Source organism: Carcharhinus amblyrhynchos, chromosome 6 (genome assembly GCF_965287045.1).
Source record: "Carcharhinus amblyrhynchos chromosome 6, sCarAmb.v2.hapA, whole genome shotgun sequence".
NCBI lineage: Eukaryota > Metazoa > Chordata > Chondrichthyes > Carcharhiniformes > Carcharhinidae > Carcharhinus > Carcharhinus amblyrhynchos.
This window is the reverse complement of record NC_137329.1, coordinates 35,864,135-35,891,719: the sequence shown is the minus strand read 5'-3', so window position 1 is coordinate 35,891,719 and position 27,585 is coordinate 35,864,135. Positions and strand designations below refer to the sequence as shown.

At 40.2% G+C, this 27,585-nt stretch overlaps 1 protein-coding gene across 5 annotated transcripts in view; it reads left to right on the top strand.

Annotated features, from left to right (window-relative positions):
- The first annotated feature begins 5,897 nt into the window (after positions 1 to 5,897).
- Positions 5,898 to 27,585, top strand: part of dennd5a (DENN/MADD domain containing 5A) — a 305,895-nt gene continuing 284,207 nt past the window's right edge. For 2 of the 5 annotated variants that reach the window (XR_013886802.1, XM_080190209.1), the window contains exon 1: positions 5,906 to 6,137. Coding sequence is in view for 4 of the 5 variants with exons in the window: in XM_080190209.1 (XP_080046335.1) it covers positions 6,023 to 6,137 (115 nt within the window). In the remaining variant the exon portion in view is untranslated. Of the gene's footprint in view, positions 6,138 to 27,585 lie in introns of all 5 variants that reach the window. The other 3 variants (XM_080190208.1, XM_080190207.1, XM_080190210.1) reach the window with 2 other exon arrangements.

Sequence of the window (27,585 nt, the reverse complement as noted above, 5' to 3'; positions counted from 1 at the left end):
CCTTCATGTCGATTTTGCCAAACCTATTTTGGGGCACATGTTCCTGATCTTACTAGATGCCCATTCCAAGTGGCTGGACTTTCAGCTTATGAGATCCACCACAGCTATATCTACAATTGAGAAACTGAGACAGGTCTTTACAAATCCATGGTCTTCCTGTGTTGGTATCGGACAAAGGAACAGCATTCACAGCAGATGAATTTTAGACTTTGTTAAGCCTAATGGCATTTGTCATGTTAAGTCAGATCCCTACCATTCTGCCTTAAATGTATTGAAGGCGTGGGCCGTGTAGACGTTCAAGGCTTCCATGAAGAAGCAGGCACATAGGCCATTGCCATTGCGATCGGAAAGTTTCTTGCTGTCTTATAACATTACACCATAAGCCATTATTGGGGTCATGCCCAGAGAGTTGCTAATGGGTTGGTGCCTGCATACCTGCTTGGACTTATTCCCAAGTATTTTGGGGAGAGTGGAGGCTAGGCAAGCCTCTTCAAAAGCATATCAGGATTCTCAGAAAATTGACTGGTTGCTTAATGTGGACAACCATGCGTTGGCATGGAATTTTGGTGGTTGACCTGCCTGGGTGCCAGGGAGAGCTGTGGAGAAGATAGGGCTAGTTTAATTTGTGGTGGAGACACAGGATATCAAGTTAAGAAGCATGTTGATGATTTGCGCATGAGAGTGGAGCTACCTCTGGGTGAGAAGAAGCATGGCCTGGATCACATGCATCAGCTTCCGAACAAGACAGTTCCATGTCCATGGCAGGGTTGAGGCAGCCTTTCGCTTTAGAGGCTGAGGCAAGTGAAGAAGCTGGCAAGGGCTAAGCTCCAGAGGGGACTAGTATACCCACTCCTTCAATCGATCCAATGTTGTTGACTGCAGAAGAACACCTTACAGAGTTGGGGTATTCCACAAAGGTATAGGAGTCTTCAGCTCGGCTGGTGTAATGAATTCTTTTCCGCTGTTGTCCCTTTCGTGATATTGTTTCTCTGCCTATGTGATAACTATATTTCGTTTGTTTTATCGTAACGAGTCCAAGAAGTTTTCGGCGGGGTGGTGTGTTGGTGGATGGATGAGGAGAGAGGAATGTGGTAGCATGGCTCCTTTAAGGGACAATCCTTCACAGGCCACATGACTAGTCCAGAGCTAATAGAGCATGAGCATGTGAATCTTGGCCAATCAGGAGTGGGGGTGAGCATTTGCAGGACTGGAGGGCTTCAGTTGGAGTCAGGGCATTGTTAGGAGTAGATTTGTATAGTTGTGCTGTTGGTATATATAGTTCTTCTTATCAATAAATCCTTTAGTTAATTCATGGGGAGGCAATGGCCTACTTGTATAATCAGTAGACTATTAATCCAGAAACTCAACTAATGTTCTGGGCATTTAGTTCAAATTCTGCCATGGTAGAATTTGAATTAAATTAAAATCTCGGATTAAAAATCTACTGATTACCTTGAAACCATTGTCGATTCTTGGAAAAACCCATCTGGTTCACTAATGTCCTTTAGGGAAGGAAATCTGTTATCCCTATCTGATCTGGCCTATATGGGACTCCAGGCCCACAGCAATGTGACTGACTCTCAACTTCATTCCAAGGCAACTAGGGATGGGCAATAAATGTTGGCCCAGCCACCAATCCCCATGTCCCACAAATGAATAAAAAAAAGTTTGCCACATTGAGTCGTCTTGAGTTATTACAGGTCCCATTTTCTCTCTTCTTCTTAGCTTGAATTGTGTTGTTATATTTGCTTCCTTCCAATTCACTGGGTCCATTCTAGAAGCTAGGGAATTTTGAAAGATCACAACTAATGCATCCAATATCTCTACAGCCACTTCTTTTAGGTGTCCATTATGTCCAGGGGATTTGTTGAATTTTAATCCCATTAAACCTGCTAGTGCTTTTTCTCTACTGATATTAATTACTTTAAATTACCCCCCTATTTGTTATATTTGTCCATCTTGAGGTACTTCCTGGCTCTTTTTCCTGCATAAGCAGTATCCTGTGGGACTGCCAGCCTTCCCTAATTGTGGTTTCTCTGATTGGGCCTTTAGCATCAGAAGCCTGTCCACCCACCCTTCTAAACTGTATGGCAGATGCAGAGATGACCAGCATCCGAAGATTGTGTTGAAGTGCACCTTAAAGAGCCATATGGGGCCTGAACTCACAAATGTTTCCGACTCCTGAAAGTAAAATATCAGAAGATTCCATTCTCTGTGGTCAATGCAGTTTTTCACTTGCTAAATTATATAGATCCTCTCTAGCCGCTGGTAAAGACTGGAGGCAAGCTGTAACATAAAAACTATTCATGCACAAGTTTGATCTTGCACACTTGCTTCTGTGTTGTTTTGATGTCTTGGAATCCAAAGTGTTCACAGCACCTGGAGCCTGAGGCAATATCTGTAATGTGGAATCACTTCCAGTAACACTAGTAGAAAACTCTTTGGGACTCTGTCTTCCAAAACACTTTTGATGCTAGGTCATTCAAAATTTCAAAACTCTGATAGTTTAAACATGAATGAACAGGCAAATGATACTTCAAATCAAAAAGTAAATTACACTTTAAACAGTCAATACAGCAAAGAAATGTCTTCCACAAACATAAAAATTTCATTGTTATCACCATCTCTTCCATTCTGGATACCACCGGTGGGCTGTCTGTTAATGATAGCTGATTCAAGGCATCTGCTTTGGCTACTCGGCCTCCTGGATCGTGTTCCAATTTATAATAGTAGGTGGCCAGTAATACAGCCCATTGCTGTATTTGGGCCGATGCGATCAGTGCCATCACCTTTTTCTCCTTTAGCAGTCCCAGTAGTGTTTATGGTCCACGATAATGATGAGTTTTCAAAAATACAGGTACTGGTGGAACCTGAAATATCAATCCTTTTTTTGTAATATGGGTGTATTTGCATTCTGCGATAGCCAAGGTCCTGGAAGTGTACACAATGAGGTGTTCATCTCAATTTGGCCACCTATGTGCCAGTATCACCCCAATTTCATACAGGGATACATTGCAGGTCAGTAGTAGTTCTTTCCTTGGATTGTAATGTTTGACGAGGAAAATCATTGCTTTACTTTACTGAAAGCCAAGGATAGACTGGAAGTCCATTCAGATAAATAGTTACCTGAACTAGGCCTTGCAAGATGTTCTCCATCATTCACTGGAAAATTGCGTCGGCTGACGATACCCCAAACAATTTACTGTTTGTTTAAAATCCTTGCAAAGGCAAACTGATACATCTGGCTTCAAAGTTGGCATGACTGGTGCTGCCCATTCTGCAAATTGGACTGGTTTAATGACCCCCTTCATATTCCTGTCTCCAGGTTTCAGTTTGAACTTTTTCCATAAGGCAAATGGTACTGGGCAGGCCTTACAAAATCACAGAATTGTTTCCTGGTCAACATGTAAGGTCATCTTGGCTCCTTTGATGGTCCACAGGCCTCCCAGCAAAACCTCAGGGGACTTCACTAAGACAGCTATTCTCTAGCTGAAAAATGTTGAGCCAATCTAGTTGGATCTGGAGTAGAGTCACTAGATCGGGGGGGGGGACTGCCAAATTCCTTTTGTTGAAGGATCCAATTGGGTTTTAAATTACAGCTTTCATGGTCATATTTACCGGTTCTAGCCTATAAAATAAATTAAATGTTCTTACTTGGCATGATGGGGTTTGAACTTACAACATTTGGGTTACTGGTCTGTTAAGATACCTATTGACTACTTATTGTGCCTGAAATATCTTGTTTTACTTGTTCCTCCCGCTAAACATAAAATCAGGTATGAAAAGCAGCAGATTAAAGTCCCTAAGATTATTTGGAATCAAGAGCTTTTGGAGTGCTGCTGCTTCATCAGGTGAGTGAAGGAGCAGTGCTCTGAAAGCTCATGATTCCAGATAACCTGTTGGACTTTAATCTGGTGTTGTGAGACTTCTTACTGCGCCCACCGCAGTCCAACACGGGCATCTCTATCTCACAGGTATGAAAAGAGTTTTGGAGGTAGCGCCCATCCCAATCACTAAGATAAAACTGTTCTATTCCTATTAGGATGACACAGATTTTATAATATAAAGGGGATTTATCTATGGCCTTCTCTTAGTTGTACCCATTAACTCATGCTATGACTGCATGAGCAAACATTTGTCCAGATGGATCTGGAAGAACAAGGGCAAAATAGAAATTAATCAAAAGAATAATCAAGTGGAAGATAATGAAGTGACAATCTATTATAGATTGGTCAAATGAGCAAGCAAAAAGATGAGATTCAAAGATAACATGGAATTGCATTTGGTGGGAGAGGAACAGGGAAAAGTTGACTACAGTTATATATTCCTAATTCTTCTTCATATATTAATGCAAACAGTTTTAATATTCTACGGCATTCACTTGGTAAGATATTGTTGCTCTGAAGTGGATCATTTTTCAATAGAACAACACAGATTATGGGGTGACAGGACAGCATGGTAGCACAATTGTTAGCAGTGCTGCCTCACAGCACTAGGGAACTGCGTTTGTTTCTGGCCTTGGTGACTGTTTGAGTGTAATTTGCATGTTATCCCTGTGCATGCGTGGGTTTTCTCTGTGCGCTCCGGTTTTCTATCACGATCCAAAGGTATATAGGTTAGGTGGATTAACCATGATAAATGCACAGAGTTACAGGAATGGGGCATAGGTTGGGCACAGGTAAGATGCTCTTTCAAAGAGTAGGTGCACACTTGATGGGCCAAATAATCTCTTTCTGCAATAGATTCTGTCATATCTATTGAATAGGGTTCAATAGATATGACAGAAGTGTTTAAAATTATGCAAGAATGGGATGAGGTAGATAGAAACCAATAGTTGAGGCATTATGAAGGCCATGGATGCAAGACTAAATGCAAGACATTTAGATCAGAAGGCAGGAGAAAATTCTTTAGACTTGTGAGACCGTGGCACTCACTTCCAAAATTAGTAGTTGAGACAAAATATTATGCAAACGTTCAAGATTAGATCGGATAGATGGATAAATGAAGGTTGAAGGGACAAAATAAGGTGAATAAATATGATCATGCATGCCTGAAGGGTAAATATCGACATGGACTGATTGGGCAGCAAAGCCTGCTTCGATGTTGCGAATAATGTTTAATCACACGGACTCATGCTTCCCCCTAATTTTAATTCCTGTATCCTACATTTAAATTGATTTCAAGGGCATTTTTTTCTAGTATCTTGGCTAGTATTTAAATATTACCAATAGCAAGTCTACCAATGGCGAATTAATCTGTTCAATCCACATAAATCAGCAATATCAAAAGTGTTAAATAAAAATACTTCTTATAAGAACTTAAGTCTTTTCATTGATACTTCCTGAGGCACAGATTGGTCGATGGTGAGTAATGCGCAGATCAACATCACCAAAACCGTGACACCCAATCCGTTTTTTGGTACTCAAAGGGCCAGAAATCATAGCAACAAAAATCACCATTTAAGCATTTAAAAAAATATGTAGTTTGCATTGAACCAAAAATGGACGAAAAATAGCCGAGAAGTGCGCTTTAAATTCTTCTTTTAATAAAAGGGTGTTTTTTTCCTGTCTGGATCTGCAATGCAATTAAGCCACGATCTGCTGGCGGATGAAAATAGTACTAATTTTTGCCAATTTACAACCAACTGGGAAATTAAATTTGCGTTATACTGCCCCCCTCCCGCCATCCCTCTAAGTAGGGAAATAAATACCGATTTGAATAATGGTACAGAGTTGAGGTAAGGGATGGCAAGCCTTTGCCAGATGCGGGCGGTATCGCCTCAGCTGTGAGGCGGAGACTCGTTGCCCCTTTAAATGGGTGGTTGTAGATGCCTGGCCCAGCATGCAGTGCACCGCCTGTTTTAACGGTTCCAGCTCGAAGCTGCGATGGAAGCGTCGCGCGTTGGCGCGAGCCCAGGCTGAAGGGGCGGCGCGAGCCGGGGCGAGAGGGAGCTCGAGCGAGCGAGCTCCAGCTGGGGATCCAGAGCCAGTGGTCGCCTGCCCGCCGTTGTCAAACGGACATCATGACCGCCAACAACACCACCACCACCGCCACCACCGCTGGCTGCCGCTTTGCCGATTACTTTGTCATCTCTGGTTTGGATATCGAGACCGGCTTGGAACCGGACGAGCTCTCGGGTGAGCGTCTCTCCTTTTTATATATATGTTTTCATAATCTTTCTCTCTCTTTCACCATTGTGATTGGAGCCGAGGGGAAAGCGGAAATTTCAAACTTCTCAGCTGCTGGCGCATTAAATATATGACCGCTAACATTTCAGGGGAAGCATTTCGGAATAAGAGCGATGAGAAGAATTTGAATGATTCCGTACCTCTCTGGATGCAGATAAAGGTAGAGTTATTACCATCAACTGTTGCAGGAAGTGATGGTATAGAACTGCCTTTTGACAGTTCACAATCCTTGCAAATGGAATTCGCTTTGTCCAGTCTTTATTTTACAGTATCACCTGGTATGATGTTTTGAGGCCTGTAGTTAAGCAATTTTATTAGTGCAAGTATTTATTAACGAGTAATGTAATTAATATGTAGTTGTAGATTTAAAAGGATGCAACTGTTTCTAAGACTATATAGTCGTTAACTAATGATGCAACTGCAAACAAAGGCAGTTTAACTGTCATATAGCATCATATATAGATTGCATTAATTCAACGTCTTAATGTTTGCATATGATATTGCGTAGATCTGAATACGACATCTTATGTGGTTAACAGGTTCCTCTTTTGACCATAAATAGGTCATATACAGCTTGCCTTTTGAACAAAGTCGTGTATGGTGTATTAAAGTGTAGCTATTAGAAATGCATTAATTCTGCGCCTAATCTATTACGTTTTGACGTATGAAAATGGTACAAAAAATAGTTGCTTTTCTCTAACTTCGGGATTATTATATTGTGTGGAGTTTAACACTTAATTTGAGTATTAATTATGTTACATTAATCTTTACTACATTTTAAAGTTTATCAAGTACACCAAATTTTCTTGACTTTTTAAGTTTTTTTTTGCAGATACATGTTCCTCACAGTTGCAAAAGTCATATCTTCTGTGCATGAGCCCTCTCTGTATTGAGAACATATAATGTTAGACTGGTAACAGTACGGAAGAAGGCCATTCACAGTGAATGCCTTCAATCGGTTAGCTGAATGAAAATGTTCTTTAAATTTCTAACACTACTTGTTTATAAATAAGTATTTACAACAGTGTGGAGGTATGCTATTTTCTGAATAAACTCTTTACTATGAAAAATGCTGCTGTAGGCCTCAGCAGTCTGTGTTTATGTACTGCAATGTGTATATGTTAATATGGTAGTGGTTTAAATTTTTTGGTATGTTTTTGAAGATGAACAATTTATAAATCTAGTGAAGTAGTTGCACAGTTTGTTCTTCCTATGTGTATGCATTGTATAATGATTAAAGTCATTAAGTATTTGGCATTTTAGATGTTATGCATCAGTGAAATCTAGACAGTCTTGTAAACAATAGAAAGACCTTTAGAAAGGGGGTGGAGGGTGGATTTGAATCGTCTGCATTCAGATTGTCCTTGGGGTCCTTCCACATCAGCTGCTCTCAAGCGAGGCTCGAAAAGGATGATGTCATTGTTTCTGAAACTCTCAGGAAGACAGCAACGACTGCATGTTTCTCTTGGGATGCTGCAGGGCCAATCCTAGCACAGGCTTTGCTATTTAGTTAATGCGGCTGTGGGAATGAACTAAGAATACTACTAGAATATCAGTGCCCCAAAAATTAATAGTTTCTGAACGAATGCATAAATCTGCTCTTGATTTAAATAAGTTTAAATTAAATGCTTTAAAATATGTACCAGTGTATTAATTTTCATGTGCATCCATGTTGCCAGTTTATCTTGCTGTGCATGGTAATTGTAAATAAAATATACATACTATAATCAAGCCCCTATTTTAATTTAGCAATTCAGTGCACAGATGTGTGTACCAGTTTTGATTTCTTTTGTTAGAACATTAATGATTTCAAGAGACATTTTTGTAAAGTTGCTTCCACATTTCCAAATAGCTGTTACTTTTAATGTGGTGCTTTCCTTTAGAATAAAAGGAAAAGTAGTTTTGGAACTTGTAGACCCTGGCATTAGCACTGATGTAGGGGAAAAAACTACTGTTGGGATGGGCTCCACCTGAACCACATTGGTAACCTGAGCAGATATGATAAATAGGGTGATCATAAGAACTTTAAACTACTAGGTTAGGGAAAGGCTGAAATGGAAAGATATTTACAGTAATAGTTTTAAAACAAATGGAAGGAAAGAGATTAGAGTATTCAAAAATAGGCATTGTGGGTAAAAGGAAGATGAAAAGGAGAGAGAAATAAGGAATGTGTCAATAAAGCATTAGAGCAGAAGGACAGGATACGTCTGTGTAGCCCAAATAACTTTTTTTTTAACACAAATGCACAGAGTATAGAAGACAAATTAAACTCGGAGGGGAGGGTGTGGTGACCATTTCCAAGACATGACAACAAATGGAGGGTCAATGTGCTAGGTTAGAAGATGGAGAAAATGGTAGAGGGAAGAAGCAGCTTTAGTGATGAAAGATGAAAACAACACTGATTTTAAAGAAAAAGATACATACAAGAATATGTTAAGCGATAGACAATTTAGGGGAAGAAAAGTTCTTCAGGACCATAATGGTATTTATGTATAGGCTGCTTTGGAGCAGCTCTGAAGTAATAGATATGTAAATGCAAAGAATATTCAAATATGGAACAAAGGTGGAATGTTTTTAATAAAGGATTTTAACTTTTATATGGATTGGGATAAACAGATTCACGCATTTCTTGAATGCCTGAAATTAAGGTTTCTGCAACGATGTCTAAGACTAACAAGGGCGCAACCCTTTATAACTTTAATGAGTCAGATTTTGTTACTAGCTTAACTATACATGAACATTCATCTTAATAGTCATCATAATTTTTAAAAATTTGTTCTGTGCAGTGATTCCATCCCATGTTAGCTGGCAAGACTAGTATTGATTATCTATCTCTAATTATCCTTGAAGATGGCTGTGAGTTGCCTATTTGAACCACTGCATTCCATGTGGAAGTACATTTGCTGTGTTATTGAGGAGAGTGTTTCAGGATTTTGACCCAGCAACAGCAAAGGAATTACTACATAAATTGGAAGCTGTGTGGCTTGGAGGGGAACTTACAGATCGTGGAGTTTCCACATCTCTGCTTCTCTTCTAGTTTGTAAGATGCAATCGATAGATCATTGAATTGTTGCAGTGCATCTTATAGATGGCACACACTGCAGCCACGGTATGTGCTGATGGTGGAGGGAGTGAACTTTTAAGATGGTGAATGAGTTGCCAGCCCAGCAGATTGCTTTTCTTTATCTTGAATAGTGTAAAGCTTCTTGAGTGTTAGAGCTGTGCTCCTTCAGGCATGCGGGGAATATTCCATTATGCTTGTCGATGGTTGACAGGCTATGGCGGCCAGGAAGCACATTACACCTGCAGAATTCCCAGCCTCTGACCTGCTCTTTTAGCCGCCATTTTTTTTTTTGAATGGCTGTCCAGTTCAGTTGCTGGTCAATAGCAATCTGCTGAGTTGATGGTGAAGGTTAGGGTGTCCAGAAGAGAGAAATGCAAAACAGCTATTAAGGTTCCAGATTTATGTAAGGCTGACTTCAATGCAGTGAGCCAGAGACTTTTAGGCAACTGTGAATGGAAAAAAAATGACAGGAGGCCTGTGGGACATGTTCAAAAAATAATTTTGATGTTATACAGGACCTGTTTATATATTGCTAAAGGCCCAGAGTTCAACTTGCTTTAAAAGAAAAAGCCAGCCATGGTGAACAATTTAGAGATGAGAGTCAACACAAAACTATCCAAAAATATTCTAGATCATGGCAAAATAGAAGTACAAAAAGGAATTATGAAAGTAAAGTTTTATTTTCAAATAAAAGGGTGCTCAGTAGTAATGGCAACCCCTTAAACTGATAATGGTGATATTGAAAATAAAAAAATTAGCAGACATGGTGAACAATTAATTAATGTCAATATGAATAGCAGAAGAAGAGGATAATATGGCAGACATTTTGAAGAAACTAATACTGAAACTAGGACTGTGACTCAGCAAAATTAAAGTAAACAAAATAAATGCTGAAAAAGACTTATAGCCACAAAGAATGACCAATCTCCAGAAACACATGGTTTTGAAGTAAATGGGTGTGAACATAGCAGTTGCCCTTCCAAAAGTATCTTGATTTGGAAAGTGTTCTTTGCATTCAAAAATTGTGCATGTCACTATTTAGGAAGGATGACAAAAGGAAACCAGAGAATTATAAACCAATGAATCTTTTAATGTAATGAAGTAGAGAGTTGGTATCAATGGGTGCTATTCTGGTTGGCGGTTGGTGACTAGTGGAGTGCCACAGGGATCAGTGCTGGGGCCTCAACTATTTATCACTTATATAGATGATCTGGAGGAGGGGGCTGAGTGTAGGGTGCCGAAATTTGCTGATGACATGACGATGAGTGGTAAAGCAAATTGCGTGGAAAGTGTGGAAAGTCTGCAGAGGGATCTGGATAGGCTGAATGAGTGGGTGAGGACCTGGCAGATGGAGTATAATGTTAGCAAATGGTGAGGTTATCCACTTTGGCAGAAATAATAGTAGGAGGGATTACTATTTAAAGGGCGAAAAGCTGCAGCATGCTATGGTGCAAAGGGACCTGGGGGTCCTTGTGCATAAGTCACAAAAACCCAGTCTGCAGGTGCGACAGGTGATCAAGAAGGTGAATGGAATGTTGGCCTTTATAGCGAGGGGGATAGAATATAAAAGCAGGGAGGTCTTGCTGCAACTGTACAGGGCACTGGTGAGGCTGCAGCTGGAGTACTGTGTGCAGTTTTGGTCGCTGCACTTGCACAAGGATATATTGGCCTTGGAGGGAGTGCAGAGGAGGTTCACTAGGCTGATACTGGAGATGAGGGGGTTGGACTTGTATAGAGAGACTAAATAGACTGGGTCTGTACTCGTTTGGAGTTTAGAAGGATTGGGGGGGGGGGGATCTTTCAAGACAATGAAGGGGTTGGATAGGGTAGAGGTAGAGAGATTTTTCCCGCTTAGAAAGGATAGCAGGACTAGAGGGGGATAGCCTCAAGATAAGGGGGGTGGGGGGGCAGTTTAGATCAGGATTGAGGAGGAACTTCTTCACTCAGAGTGGTGAATCTCTGGAATTCTCTGCCATTGATGTGGTGGAGGTTACCTCGCTAAATATATTTAAGTCATGGGTAGATAGGTTTTTGACAGACAAGGGAATTAAGGGTTATGGGGAGAAAGCGGGAAAGTGGAACTGAGCCACTTCAGATCAGCCATGATCTTATTGAATGGTGGGGCAGGCTCGAAGGGCTAGATGGCCTACTCTTGCTCCTGTTTCTTATGTTCTTGTTAGGAAATTATCAAAGGCTATGATTAAAGATGGAGTGACTGAACATCTTAAATATTTGATCAGAGAGAATCTGCATACCTTTTTTTTTGTAAAGGTCATGCCTGAAGAATATGACTGTTGTGAAGAGGTGGGGATAGGGGAATGTTTCTGGATGTTAATTATATGGATTTCCAGAAAGCATTTGATAGCTTCAAACTTTAGATAACAGCCCTTAGAAAGACTAACGGAATTGTTGACCTGGCTAGTTAAGTGGTAGAAGATTAAAAAGTAGAGATAATGGGTAGATGCTTGAATTGAAAGGGTATAACTCGTGGCATTCTGCAAGGATCCATGTTGGGGCCTTAAATATTTGCTGAATTTTTTAGTGGCTTATGCTGGGAGAGCAAGACACATTCAGTTTTGTCAATGGCATTATAAGCAATGTAGATGGAACTTAAGATTACAGAGATACTAATGGGAAAAACTATGAAAAAAATGGAAAATGAATTTTTGTACAAGCATATGTAAGGTCATCCACTTATGACCTAAAAAAGAGAGAACAAGATGTTTTCTAAACTGCAAAAAATAGGAGGCTCAAAGTGAGTTTTGAAGAAGAAGAAAATCATATTTGACTCAAAACATCAACTCTGTTTCTTTCTCCCTGGATGCTGCCAGATCTGCTGAATATTTTCTGCACTTTCTGTTTATATTTCAGGTTGTCCAAGTTCATGGATCACTAAAATGTCATGAATGGATACAAAAAATAATCAAGCTAATGGGAGTGCTGACTTTCATATCTAGAGGAGGAGTGGGATGTGGGGGGTGGAGGTGGGTAGAAGTTATGCTACATGTACAAGAACTCTGTTCAGACCATACCTCCCCTTAGGAAGGGTCGCCACTCCTTAGGAAAGGTGTATTGGTTTTGGAGAGGGCAGCATAGATTTATCAGATCTCTGGACTCTAAAAGGTTAAATAGCAAAAAAGATTACAGAAACTAGGATTGCATACTATGGAATTTGGAAGGTTAAATGGTGATTGGGGAGCAGATAGAATAGGTAGAGGGGAAATTATTTCTGCTCGTAGGTGCATCAAGTCACAGCCTAATAATTAGAACTAAACATTTCAGGAATGAAGTTAGACAGGACCTTGACATGAGAGGATGATAATGGTTTGTAACTTTCCTTTTCAAACAACAATTGAGCAGTTGGTTAATTGTCAATTGTAAATTGTTACTAGATTTTTGTTACTAAAAGGTATTAAGGTATCTGGAACAAGGGCAGGTGAATGGAGTTGGTTCACAGATCAGTCACAATCCCACTGGCTGCAAAACAGACTCTAGGGGCATACTAGCTGATTTCCTTTTCTGATGTTCCGAGTACTCTTAATATTTGGGTACAAGTTGCAGTTTGCTCTCGTAGATTTAGAGTTCAGGTACAATTCCAGAACTGAGTCCCAATTTGCTCTCAGGTAGACTAGAGACCCACGACTCTATTTTGAATAGGGAGTTCTCCCTGGATAATACTTTTCCTTCATCCAACATGCATAATTGCAATTGTAAAACACTTTTCATCTTTTCTTAAATGTCCACTGTGTATTTGCCCTCAATGACTAAGTTTAAGCTTTTCTGAACCAAGTTACTAAGAAACTTTAGAAGTTTTGTTTTTTCTTATGAAGGGCACACATTCTTCTTGTAATGTACCTTGCTGACCTAAGTCTAGAGGACCTGGGTACAGATTGGTCGAAATGTAGGTCCCCACAGCCTGTTATAGACTTTAAACATTTTAAAGAAGAAATCTGAACAGCCAGTAATTAATCAGTAGGACAGTACCACAAGATTCAATGTTTGTTTTTAAACAAAACAAACTTTATTGTATGCATTTCTAGAAGTTAAACAAAATGAGAACACTAACTTTTTTTTTAAACTTCTTCCCTAAGAATTCTCTTATCTTATGAAATCTTGAAGGTTCATTCATTTTTCCTGACACTACTCCAAAAAAATGTGCCAAAACCTTCTGGATCCTTCCATTAGCCTTTGGCTAAGCAATCCTCCAACTTTCTTCAAATACCTTGACTGTGGACTCCACTCCTCCTAGTTCTGGACACGCATAGATTATATTTCTGTCTGCTCCTACAATTTCTGGACAGCTGTTTTCAAGCTAATTATTCAAGCTGACTTTTTTCTGCCACAGTCCCAGGTGAGGACCAGATATAAAGCCTCACCTGGATTCCATGTGATTTAGCATTTTCTGTTTTTGTATGAGTAAGTAACTTAATTGAAACAAATGAACCTTCTGTACCCACGTCCCATCTCCATGACATTATAGTGTGTTTTGGGATGGGCTCAAACAGAAATAAAGATAAATTAGTTCAGCTTCAAAACAACTTTGATTCTATAACTTGTTTGAATAATTTATATATTTCATGGAGTTTTATGACTTCCCATTCCCATAATTGCTGCCCCTGTTAAGGAATTTTCTTGTTGATGACTTGGGTTTACCTTATTTTGATCAGAGAACTACAAACATAATTGCCCTTGGGGCAAACCTACTGTCTTCATTACAAGCCTAGAAATGGCTTGGTTGTTAGTCAAGTTTAACACTTCTACCTCTGAAATTGTAAGATAAATGTAGGTTAGCTTTTACCCATAATTAACTCCAAGAATGTTGGTTATGTTCTATAATTAATTTTGTTTAAGAATTAAAAAGTTTTATGTTCGAAAACATGAATTATGAATTTGTTACTCACAGCAAAATGAAGAGATTGATTAATCAGGGGAAATTGTGCAGGGTTTGGCACTTAAACTTTGTTTGCTGCTTGTCTAGCTAACACCACCCTACTTGTTATGACATTAGCTTGCAAAGTTATTTGAAGACGTGTGTATTGGTTTCTTTTTTCTTTTGTTTTGAGCCCCCTCAATTTCTTCATCACTTCATTGCTCTCCTCTGAGACCAGTTTCGTGCCTTTTGTTCTCAACTGTCTCTGCGAGCTGAAAGTTGCTCTTGTATCTTGTTGACTAAAACTAGATGTGCTTACAAATCTTGCTATTCACTACTTGCCAATAAATTGGAACGTGATTTTTTTTTTGTCCTTATTTGCATTCCAGTATGGACTATGACCACCCAGTATGCATGTTACTTTTGTGTAATTCTGTGTCATGATTGGTGATGGCGTTTAAAAATCTCAGGAATGAGACAATGATAGCCTTTACCTTTTGGGAATTGGGCCATGTTTTAGTGTCTATTATATTTTCTATAACAGCAATTTGTACTTGTATGAAGTCTTTAACATTGCAAAATGTTGCAAGGAACTTCGCACATGGTCAAAAAGCATCTTAAATGAGGGGAGCAAAGAGTTCCAAAGCTTGGGGCTTTAACAGCTCTTGGCACAGTCACCAATGCTGGAGCAATTAAAATTGGGGATGTTTAACATGCTTAGAAAGTGGAGTGCAGATTTCACAGAAGGTTGTGGGGCTGGAGGAGATTCTAGAGACAAGGAACGTGATACCTTGGAGAGATTTGAAATCCAGGATGAGAATTTTAAAAGCCAGGTTTTGCTTGACCAGGAACCAATGTAGATCAGCTGGCAGTGGGGTGACCACAACTTGTTGAATGTAAAGATGCGTGCAGCAGAGCTTCAGTTAAGTTCAAGTCTATAGAATAGAATGTGAACTTTGTGCAGATGTCTTGGAGGGTTTTTGCAGAAAGAGATTAGAGGTAAAGAGGGGGGAAAGACCAAGGGGAGACTTGTAAATACAGATCATTTTAAAATTGTGGTGTTCGTTAACCAGAATCCGGTGCAGAATTGGGTGTTAGGATGCAAGCAGCAGAGCTAATGACCTTGGTTAGAATGTGGGAAGCTGGCCAACAGTGCACTGGAATGATCAAATCTCGGTAACAAAGATTTCAGCTGAGCTGAGGTAGAGGAAATTGTAATACTATATTTGGCATATTAGCAAGTACACTCATTTAAATATGACTATGTAAATAGTTGTCATCACAGGAAGTAATGAAATGTCATATGATGCAGCAGCCACCTTAGTTAGTCTGCAGTGAACAGCATATATAAGTAAGCAATCTCCATTAAAGATCTATATTCAACCTCTGTGCCTGCCTTTCAGCTACAGCGTTCAATTCAGCTTTGTGCTTTGGCGTGCATTTCTTCCCACTATTGCATTTGCCAACTCTAATACCAGGGGCCCTCCTGCCTGTAAGCCAGAAACCTGGTCTGCATCAACACAGCTCAGGGCATGGTTCCTCAGCCCTGAAGTCATTGCAGTTTGCTGCAATTCCTAAAGTAACAGTTGGGAGAAAAGAATGGAAGGCTGAGGTAAAGACACCAAGATTTCCAGAGACGGACTAGAAAGCATCCAGTGTCCCAGGAGAGTTCAGACTGTTTACGCTGAACTTTGAACTATGCTTCCAAGACCATGAGATTGTTTCTTCATATCCACAAAATGTAAAAAATTAGAATTGCCATTTGAAACAAAAGACTTGTGCAGAATTAATGCTCCAGCCTATCTGAAAATGAGCAGAATCATCCAGCAAAGCTATTGGCAACAATGGAAAGTCAGTTTTAAGATTAAGTGAATTTCAGCTATACCTCCTGGAATTCAAGCAGAAAGTCAGCAAATGCCTGGATCACTTTAACCGAAGCAGAAAGACTTCAGAAGGGCTTTCTTTTAAAAAGCTGAAAGAACACAGTGTGGAGAACATATATGGAGGGCAGATGCAGATATGAGGCAATTGTCATAGAGAGACAGTGTTTGCAAGTTTTGGAATCTGTAATATTAATAGGTAGAATATCCAAGGCATCCAAGCAGAAGGTGTGTGATAATTGTGGCCCCTCCCATAAACTACAAAGATGCCTGACATATGTCAACATGTTTAAAAGCTGAGTGCTCATGGGTTATATGGTCAGCTTTGCAGAGTGTTCAGCACCAAGCATGTGTGTAGCATTCAAATCATAAATATGCTGCTTAGAGGCAGGGGAGGCAAAGGCCCTCCAGGAATTGCTCAAAGCACAGACCATGCATGGGGCCCAATTTTTACCATTGTGCGAAAACAGATGAGACCATTAATGCGATCTTGTCCAAGCAGATGCCCACTTTACCAAGGCCTGAAAATGGCCATGATTTGAAACGGGCACAAATGCAATTTAAATGCATTTGCATGCATTTAAATTGAATTAATTGGTTGCCCGCCCAATTTTAACCAGCATTTCCCTTTTTACCATTGCATTCAGATTTGGCGCGAAACTAACATGCTTGGCAAATGTCTGTTTTGGGCGCTCCAGCTCCTGAAGAGGTAAGTTCAGAGCTTCTGACGGCTCTCTGACTAAGATTGGTGGTGGAGGGGGGAAGGAGATGGCCTAGATCATTCTCTGGTGAGGCAGGAGGAGATGGGTCAGATGCGTCTCTGGTGGGAGGAGGGAGACCTGCTGCCACTCGGCAGTTGGGGGTGTGAGGGAGCAGTGGGGGTCTGCTGCCATCCTGCGGGTGATCAATGGGTGGGGATGGTAAAGGGGGCAGAGGTTTGCAATCAGTCTGGGTAGCAGGGGAGGTGGGTGATTTATGTTATGGGTGGGGGCCATTGCTCCAGTTTTTTTCGTCCCCAGGCCATATTACTCGCTTTTTGTGATCTGGGAGCAATGTGATGGGTGCATTTTTCAAATTTTTTTCTGCATGTGCAGTTGAAGGCTCCAATTGGAGCAACAGCATTTCAGTTGCAGTAAGCCCCGCCCACAGCATGATTCAGACTTGCAATTTTATTTTTATTGTCAGGTTAAGTGCATATGGGGGTGCCTGAGAACAGTTTTACAAGTTGGATCTGAATTGTGCTCAGATTCAGCACTTAGGCCCAATTTTCACCATTTTGATTCTATGAAATGGGGGAATGCCTGTCCAAAATGGAGGAAGTGGATCGAAATGAAGTTGCTAAGGAGCAACAATTATTTCACAAACCTTAGCAGAACAGTCAGTCAATCTTTTTGATGTATTATTGTCACATGTATTAGTATAGTGAAAAGTATTGTTTCTTGCGCATTATGCAGAAAGAGCATACCATACATGGAGAAGGAAAGGAGAGAGTGCAGAATGTACTGTTACAGTCTTAGCTAGGGTGTAGAGAAAAATCAACTTAATGAGGTAGGTCCATTTAAAAGGCAGCAGTGATGAAGCTGTTCTGGTGTTAGTTAGTACGTGTCTTCAGACTTTTCTATCTTTTTCCCAATGGAAGAAGGTGGAAGAGAGAATGACTGACTGACTGGGTGCGTGAGGTCTTTTAGTTATGCTGGCTGCTTTTCTGAGGCAACAGGATGTGTAGATGTTGTCAATGGTTGTGAGTCTGGTTGGAGTGATGGACTGGGCTTAGTTCACGACCCTATGTAGTTTCTTGCAGTCTTAAGCAGAGCAGGAGCTATACCAAACTGTGATACAACCAGAGAGAATGCTTTCTATGGTGCTTCTGTAAAATTGGTGAGAGTCCTAGCAGATATGCCAAATTACCTTAGTCTTCTGAGAAAGTAGAGGTTTTGATGGGCTTTCTTAACTATAGTATCCACGTGGAGGGACCAGGACAGGTTGTTGGTGATCTGGACACATAAAAAAAAACTTAAAACTCTTGATCATTTCTATTTCATCTCCATTGATGTAGACAGGGACAAATTCTGAAGTTAATGACTATCTCCTTCGTTTTGTTGACATTGAGGGAGAAAATTATTGTCATCAACCCAGTTCACCAGATTCGCTGTCTCCTTCCTGTGCTCTTTCTTGTCATTGTTTGAGACCTGACCTATTGCGGTAGCATCATCAGCAAACTTGAAAATCGAGTTGGATGGGAATTTGGCCACATAGTCATAGGTCTGTTAATAACAGAAGTTTTTGCTAGATTGTCTGCCCTAGCAGGCATTATTTTGACGGTGAAGATTGACACACATGTAAGTGCCGACACTCGAGTCGAGTCCTGGAATGTTTGGGTATAGTCTACACAGTTGATGCATTAGGATCAGCAGCAGCAGACCTGGCAGTGTGCAACCAATTTAGAACATAAGAACATAAGAAATAGGAGCAGGAGTAGGCCAACTAGCCCTTCAAGCCTGCCCCGCCATTCAATAAGGTCATGGCTGATCTGTCGTGGCTCAGTTCCACATTCCCACCCTCTCCCCATAACCCTTAATCCCCTCTCTTATCAAAAACCCATCAACCCGCGTCTTAAAAATATTTAGCGAGGTAGCCTCCACCACTTCAACGGGCAGAGAATTCCAGAGATTCACCACCCTTTGAGTGAAGAAGTTCCTCCTCAACTCCGTTCTAAACCCCCCGCCCCCCCCATCTTGAGGCTGTGCCCCCTAGTCCTACTATCCTTTCTGAGCGGGAAGAGTCTCTCCACCTCTATCCTATCCATCCCATTCATCATCTTATACGTCTCAATGAGATCTCCCCTCATTCTTCTAAATTTAACAGATGTGACAATTTAGTGACAATTTAACATTGTCACTATCTCTGAGCTGACCCTGAAAAGGGACCACGATGGTTAAAAAGATGCACACCACAGAATCAACCAAGATACCTTTTTTAATAATGCTGAAGATGCAGGAAAAAGTGATGTGACCACAGCATTGATTGTGGTGTCTTGCCTCCTCTCAAGACAGCACATCAGAAGAGGGACACTTGACTTGAGGGACCAGTGGGAACCCCTCTAGGGTGATCGCTTTTTTTTTGTGGGGCAGAATACATCTGTACCTAGTTTCCTTTTATTTAATAAATATTTTTTGCTTCTAACGATGCTTCAATTGCCATTACATGACCACTGTGTTCCTGTTCATTGCAGCCAGTATCCAGAAGCTCTGTGTTGCCAGCAATCGATGGTGGTGTCCTTGACAAAATAAAAATGAGACAACTTGTTTGTCAACTGTTCTGATCTGGCATTAGCAAGGATATTGGCCAGATGGTGAGATCTTATGTATGTCAGAGACATTAGCTTAGCCAATAGAGAACTTCTTCAGCTGCATGATATACAGTCATCATCATGAACCAAAATTGGCTCACAGTGGGCAAAAAAGACTACTTGCACGTGACTATCATGCAGCAACTTTGAAGTATGTGGAGTGCAGCTGTTACCAGTATTGTTTATGCTATCTTTAGTCTTTTTAGACGTCTCTTAGAAATGATATCTAACAATGGTCCATAATATGATGCAAAACTGTCCAAGAATGGTCCATCAATGACATCACATTGTTGCCCTGATATTCTTGCTCAAAAGAGATGACTGAATGTATGATCTAAACAGTCGAATGCTTGATCAAAAAAGTTTCAAAAACCAGGCAAGATATCAAAGTTGCATGATTGCAGTGCAACACCATTCAGCTTCAGATTACTGGCACCAGCTTAGTCTGGTGAAAATTACATTCCTGAATTATCATCTTACCAAATTGTTCAAGGTCATAAGCCATGGGTGCAGAAGCAGGGTAAGATGAGAAATGCTCATGATGTTGTTGCCACTATACTTTAGCCATAAGGTGAGGGTTCTGTACGTGCAAGAGCAGATTTGGACTGCAGCTGAGTTGCTCAAGGATTGCAAAGAATTATATTTGGGTGAGGTGGCAACAGCAAATAGTTGGTACAACAAAGGAGTCGATCTGGCCTCTGGAAACCCTGGTTTGACATGCACAACCAACATCGCCTACACAAGAATGTCTTAGTCTGCAACATGTACAATGAACAATGCACCAAACGTCATGACAAGTACGCATGGTCAGCCTGAACACAATCCTCAGTGAAGGAGCAGACCGTGTTCAAAATTGCGTCCACCTGTAATGGTTATAAGATCTGGTCAAATTGGCACATATCTAAGACTATGAAGCATTGCTTATGCTTCAAAGTAGTGTTCCAAATGTTCTTGTATTCAGTGTTTCATGTTAAACAGTGTCATTGTTGTCAGTTGTTATGCTCCATATAGCTTACTTGTTCATGTTAAAGTATATTAATTATTTCTTCTATTCAAGGAATGTGGGGTGATGTGATAGTGTGCTTGCTAATTAAAGATGCATATGTAAGTACTCAAATCACAGGAAATGATGGATAGTCATATCACAGGAAGGGATATCTTGGTTAGTTATCTGTGCAATGAGCAGCACATGTAGCAGGAGGAAGAAGTCATCTCCATTAATTAGTGACCTGATTTCAATATCTACCTTTTCAGATCAGTCCAGAAAGAAATAATACAACAAGGCAGAGTCAGGCAAAGTTATGGAAGTGAAAATTAGTGATGGCATAAATGTGTGATCACACATTTAACTTGAGTCAGATATGATAACCAAGCTTCCGACAGCCTCTGCTTGTTACCACAGAGGGATTGGGTCAACTGCTAGAGAGCAAAGTTTTGAACAGGAACCAAAGACATTGGCCACGATGTGGACTAATGAATGGAAAACGAGAAAGAAGGTGGTGAGGTAGAAATGAATGTCACTAATATGTCTGCAGAAATTTTGCTGTGTGACGCAGCATAAAATGAAAAATGGGAGTAAGCCAAGGATGTAGTCTTAGGAGACACCTGAGGTAATCGGGTGGGAGCAGGAAGATAAGCCATTGAAAGTAAAATTCTGGCTACATTTAGACAAATCAAGAGGGAACCAGGTAAGCTCAATCCTGGCTGGCTGGACAACAATGGAGAGGCAATAGAGGTTGATGCGGTCAGCCATGTCAAAGAATGCTAACAGTTCAGAAGGTTGAGGAAGAATTGTTTATTTCAGTCATAATTTCATATGATACTATTTGTGATTTTTGAGAACTGAGGCAATTTCTATCCCAAATTAAGTCTAATATAACAGTGGATTTTTTTAACAGCGTGGAATATTTTGCCCTCTGTCTCCAGTTGTTAGATGAAAATCTATTTTATTTGATGTTTAAATAGAATTCATGATAATTTGGTAGTTAACTTGTTTGTCTAATTGAAATTTACAATTTATATTTTATTAAATCATTACCTCTTTAGAAATGTTTTAATTTTCATTTACATGACTTAAGTTTCATCCAAAATTTTAAGTATACAAATGAATAAAATATTAACTAAATGGAAATACAAGATCTGGGGATCCAAACTGCTAGGTAGCAGTGAGTGACGGAGGCCAGCTATAAAAACAGAATGCTGAAACGTGCTCAGCAGGTGAGATGGGGAGAGAAAATGGATAGAATTTTATAGTCTCCCCACTACGGGAATCTGAGCTGGCGAGAGGTGGACAAGGGGAAGGTGTGTTGACTTTGTGAGAATTTACAGTTTCTGGACTAGCGAGGCTGTAAACTTTCGCCCAATGTGTCTGAGATGGAAAGAAAGTTAATGTGTCAGGTTGATAGGATATATAGAGCTGAAATAGTGAGGTAATTTTATCACTTATAATTCATTGCTGCGAGCGCATTTAGAATATAGTGTACATTTCCACCAGACAAAAAGGATTTTACAGCTGTTCCAAAGGTACAGAAGAGAGCAACCAGAATTATTTGAGTGGTAGAGGGATTGGATCATGAGGAGCAATTTATGTAAATTGAGCAATTTCTCAATGGGAAGAAAAGGTTGAGAGGTGATCTGCTGTCTTGACAAGCCATTTCACCTTGTCCAGAACAATAGAACCAGAGGACATGTCCTGTGCTTGAAAGAAGAGACAGTGAAAGTAATTAACATTGATTCATTCAAATGCATATTTGATTCCTTTGAGCAAATAGAATTTTGGTATATATGATACAGCCATTTGGCAATTGCAGTGTGCTTGGGAAGAAAAAGGTGACTTTGGCATTTGGTTCCCCAAGCTTTCTACCACTGTTATGTTCACTAATAATAGCAATCAGTCTGTATCAATTAGCGAGCACCAAGGGAAACAAAATGATGAGGTGTTCTTGAGAATTTTTCAAAAATTTTTTAATATCCTGAAAAGGCCCAAAATTGTATTTTTTGTTTTCATTAATCTGCATGGCATCTCACAATGGGATTGTCAATTGATGTTAAGTTAGGGATAGTTTATAACTATTACTTGTGAACCCATGTTTAAATCCAGTTTCTCAGTACACTGATTTTAAAAGGGCCAACAAAGGAATAATGGATCAAATGACCACCTGTGCTGTAATTTTCTCTTATTCTTGGTGCTGTTGAATTGGCAAAATTTAAAGTGATGAACAAAATTTGTCAGAAAAAGCAAATTTGTGTCATAACCTCCTAATTTGATCTGTCATCAAGTATTCCTTTGGAAGATTCATAATTCTGCACAAAAGTTTTTCATGCCAGCTATCTTTTTGCCTGAGATTTCCAATTGTGTTATGTGCAGTTTTGTTGATATTACTGAGACTTAAAATGAATTGTGTAAACAAAAAAATTGAAAATATAATGGATTTATGACCTTAATCATAAATATGCCCTCAGTGTTGTGGGTCTTTGTGGAGACTGCCTTATTGCAGGTCCTTAAGGGTGAAAGCTAATGAGCTAATATCTTGGTTCATTACATATCATTAAGAACCCCACTGATGTTGCCTGCGAGACTGTCTCAAACCCCAAAAAATAACGTTTCTTAGTGGTGTATCTTTTTGTTTTGGAATAATATAAGGGACAATATTCAACCTAGTTAGCAATCAATCCAGTTATGTGAACAATTAATAAAAGAAGTAAGACTGACACTTGATATTAATACATAAACAAACTGTTTTATCTGAAATAACCTCTTGTTCCCTAAAATCTGAGACACCCCTTTCCCAAACAACATCCAGTTTAGTAACTAATCCAGCTAATAGCTACCACACAATACACCAAGTCTGGGAAAATGTCTTTCTCTGGCTCACTAAAGGCCCAAAACTGCATGGTTTAGAGGACAACATCTGCAATCTGCCATGGCTCTAAATTTAGATTGAACAGGCTTCTTTGAAGATTAGTTGGAGCTGGTTTATCTGGTGCAGCAGGTGGTCAGGAAGGCGAATGGGATGCTGGCCTTCATAGCGAGGGGGATTGAATATAAAAGTAGGGAGGTCTTGCTGCAGCTGTATAGGGCATTGGTGAGGCCGCAGCTGGAGTACTGTGTGCAGTTTTGGGCGCCGCACCTGCGCAAGGATATTTTGGCCTTGGAGGGAGTGCAGAGGAGGTTTACTAGGCTGATACCGGAGTTGAGGGGGTTGAGCTATGAGGAGAGGCTGAATAAACTAGGCTTGTACTCGTTAGAGTTTAGAAGAATGAGGGGAGATCTCATTGAGACGTATAAGATGATGAATGGGATGGATAGGATAGAGGTGGAAAGACTCTTCCCGCTCAAAAAAGACAGTAGGACTAGGGGGCACAGCCTCAAGATAAAGGGGGGGCAGTTCAGAACGGAGTTGAGGAGGAACTTCTTCACTCAAAGGGTGGTGAATCTCTGGAATTCTCTGCCCGTTGAAGTGGTGGAGGCTGCCTCGCTAAATATTTTTAAGAAGCGGGTTGATGGGTTTTTGATAAGAGAGGGGATTAAGGGTTATGGGGAGAGGGCGGGAAAGTGGAACTGAGCCACGACAGATCAGCCATGATCTTATTGAATGGCGGGGCAGGCTCGAAGGGCCAGATGGCCTACTCCTGCTCCTATTTCTTATGTTCTTATGTTCTTATGTTCTTATCTGACTGTTGAATGGAACTAGCTTGCTCCCCCAATGAGGGTGCTATCTGTTCTACTGTTCAACCTCTTTGATAGTCCATCTGTCTACATCTCTCAAATTACTTGCCTTTAGAAGTTACTGTTTGTGTAGCCCCACTGATTTTCTCAAACAATTTTTCTGGTATTACAATTTGTATCTCCAATTTCTCTAGACATCTGCTATTCCTGTTACTGGGCAAACTGCATCTCATTATTCCACAAAATGCCTGCTTATTTTGTTTTCATCTCACGTTCAATTCTTAACTTTGATCTCCCAAATTCCTAGCAATCATTCACTTGATCTGTTCTGATGCTTTGAAGTAATCCTAGATTAGGTGCAAGGATAAAATTTGCAAGGTTAGTCAAGTTGAATAAGGTAGGACAGAATATAGAGTTTTGAGGGCTCGATTATTAGGTTGCTCCACATGTATGTTTTTCTTTGTTTTGTAGTGAAAATCTAGCTTCTCAGCACACTGGAAAGTTGTAACTTTTTCGTACAGTTATATCCTGTATCAGTGATCTGGATGAAAGGACCAAGTATGTTATGGCTAGGCTTGCTGATGACGCCAGGATAGGTAGGAAAGTAAGTTGTCAAAAGGAGGTAGGGAGTCTGCAGAGGGATATAGTTGAGTTGAGTGAGTGGATAAAAATTTGGTAGATATAATTAATAATGTGGAAAATGTGAATGTAGGAAGAACAGAAAAGCAGTATTCTATTGAAATGAAAAGAGATTGCAGAACTTGGAAGTACAAAGAGATTTGAGTACCTTGGCATTTGAATCACAAGAAGTTACTTTACAGGTACAAGAAGTGATTAGAAAAGCAAATAGAATATTGTTTTATTGCAAGAAGAATGCAATGTTAGAAGTTTTACTGCACCTGGATACCACATAGTTTTGGCCTCCTTATTTGAAAATGAATATAATATTGAGTTAAAAACAGTTCAGAGTAGGTTCACTCATTCTTGGGGTGAAAGGCTTGACTTGTAAAGAAAGGTTGAACCAGAAGAATGAGAGGTGATCTTATTGAAACATGCAATCCATGAGAAGACTTGATAGTGTGGCTACCAGGAGCATGTTTCATCTTCTGGGTGACTGTTTTAAAAATGTGGTTTTCCTTTTTAAGATGGATGTGAGGAGAAACATTTTCTGGGTTTGTTACTATGCGGAATTCTTTTCCCCAGAAAGCGGTGGAGGCTGGGTCATTGAATTTATTCAAGGCTGAGTCAGATATATATTTTAAATGGATGAGAGAGTTGAGGGTTGTGAGAGACAGACTGGAAAATGGAGTTGAAACAAGAACTGGATCAGCCATCATCTTAATGAATGGTGGAGCAGATTCGAAGATTTGCAAGGCCTACTACTTATCCTAAGTTCTATAATTTGAATTTGACCATATCATCATAGAAGGCCTGATACCATGAGACCATTTTATTAAGACACTCTAATTTAGAATTGCTGCAAATATTACAACACCACTACCAGAAAGAGATTGGTATGTGCCTTGATAAGCTGTTGCACAGAACAGAGAGACCTTAGCATGTGCAATGGCGCATTCTGCTGTAAACTTTTGGTGAGTTTAGGTCCCACACCCTCCCCTTGCTGGCACGAAATTGCAGTTTTTTTGTTCACAATGAGGTAAGAATTGATTTTTAACCTGCCTAAAGAAAAAAACCAGTGCGATTCTCTTCCATTTACACATTCATTTGGCACTTAGAATTTTTTTTATTATAGCATATAAATGAATTATTCCTTAGGTTCCAATCCTCATGCGAGGGATGACTGTGATGGGAAATGAAACTACAACATGCGGCATTGTGTCCTCAACCTTCAAATGTCCCACTGGTGCAAAATTGTGAATCTTCTGCAAACTCTTTTTTTTTTTTACTTGATGCTGTTACAGGATTTAACTAAAGACCTGCAAGCTTGATAAGAGAGGGGATTAAGGGTTATGGGGAGAGGGCGGGAATGTGGAACTGAGCCACGACAGATCAGCCATGATCTTATTGAATGGCGGGGCAGGCTCGAAGGGCCAGATGGCCTACTCCTGCTCCTATTTCTTGTGTTCTTCTAAGCTTCATGGAGTTCTCCCTTTTTTTTTCAGCACAGAAACCAATTGGTTGTCACTCCGTAACATACATTAATGACCTGTATAACTTCCCAGTTTAGATTACTGGCTCACTAGCTGAATTGCTGCATGTGGGCAATGAGCTGTTGTATTTTTGTTTCATGTTGCAAGTGTTAAGTTTTTTTTGCAAAAGTTTTTCATTTAATTTGTGGAAGTTACATAAAGTGAAAACTAAATTTAAGTTATTTTCAAACTATATGTGGCACTTCTGAGGTACCTCACTACACTTGCAATTTACAGTGGCCCAGAGTTTTCCTGAGTGGCAGAGTGATTGCCACTCTGTAGTGACTTTGCTGGAATTCCAAACTACGTCTTGCCTGACCATCCTGACTCCAGCAAGGTGAGACTGAACAGCTTGTTCAAGGAACAGCTACTGCGTGTCCTTAAGTATGTACCTGGTCAGGCAGGGAAGAAGTGGTTGAGCAAGGGGACCATGGCTTGCTAAAGAAGTTGAATCTCTTGTGAAGAGGAATAAAGAGACTTGTGTAAAGATGAGATGTTAAGGCATTTGACAGTTACAAGTTAGCCAGGAAGGACCTAAAGAGAGCAAAGAAGAGCTAGGCGGGGACATGAGAAACCTTTGGCAGATAGGATCAAGGAAAACCCTAAAGCTGTCTGTAGGTATGTCAGGAATAAAAGAATGACTAGGGTAAGATTAGGGTCACTTGGACTGTAGTGGGAAATTGTGCGTGGATTTACTAGAAATGATTTTCATTGGAACCAGCCTGGGGAAAGGAAACTGACAGGAGGAACCAATTGGCAGCCAAAGCTTGCCCCTACAACTACCTGGAATCCTGCTACAGTGGTAAGTTTATGAACGATCACATTAAGCCTCTGGAAGATTTTTTTTTCTCTTGAGTAAGAAGAGAGAAGTTGGACTTTAATTTACTGGCAAGAATTTTGTTCATGCAGACAAATTTGAGCCCCGAACAGAATAATTACAATAAAATTTGTGAAATATCGGCAAATGATTGGGAACAATTCACTACTGGTTGCACCAAAATGCAAGTCGACTTCCTAAAGTTTATTTTCATAATTCCAGAAATCTGACAAACTTAGTGCTTTGGGTGGCACAGTAGTACAGTTGTTAGCACTGCTGCCTCACAGCATCAGGGGCCTGGGTTTGATTCCTGGTTTGGGTTAATATGTGTGGAGCTTGCACCTTCTCCCTGTGTCTGCATGGGTTTGCTCCGGGTCCTCGGGTTTCCTCCCATAGTTCTAAGATGTGCGGTTAGGTGGATTGGCCATGCTAAATTTTCCTTTTTAGGGGGGCAAGCTGGGGTAAATGCATGGGACTATAGGTATTCGGCCTGGATGGGATTGTGGTTGGTGCAGACTCTGCGCTGAATGGCCTCCTTCAGCACTACAGGATTCAATTAAAAAATTAAATGAGATAGGAGAGGTGCTAAATGAATATT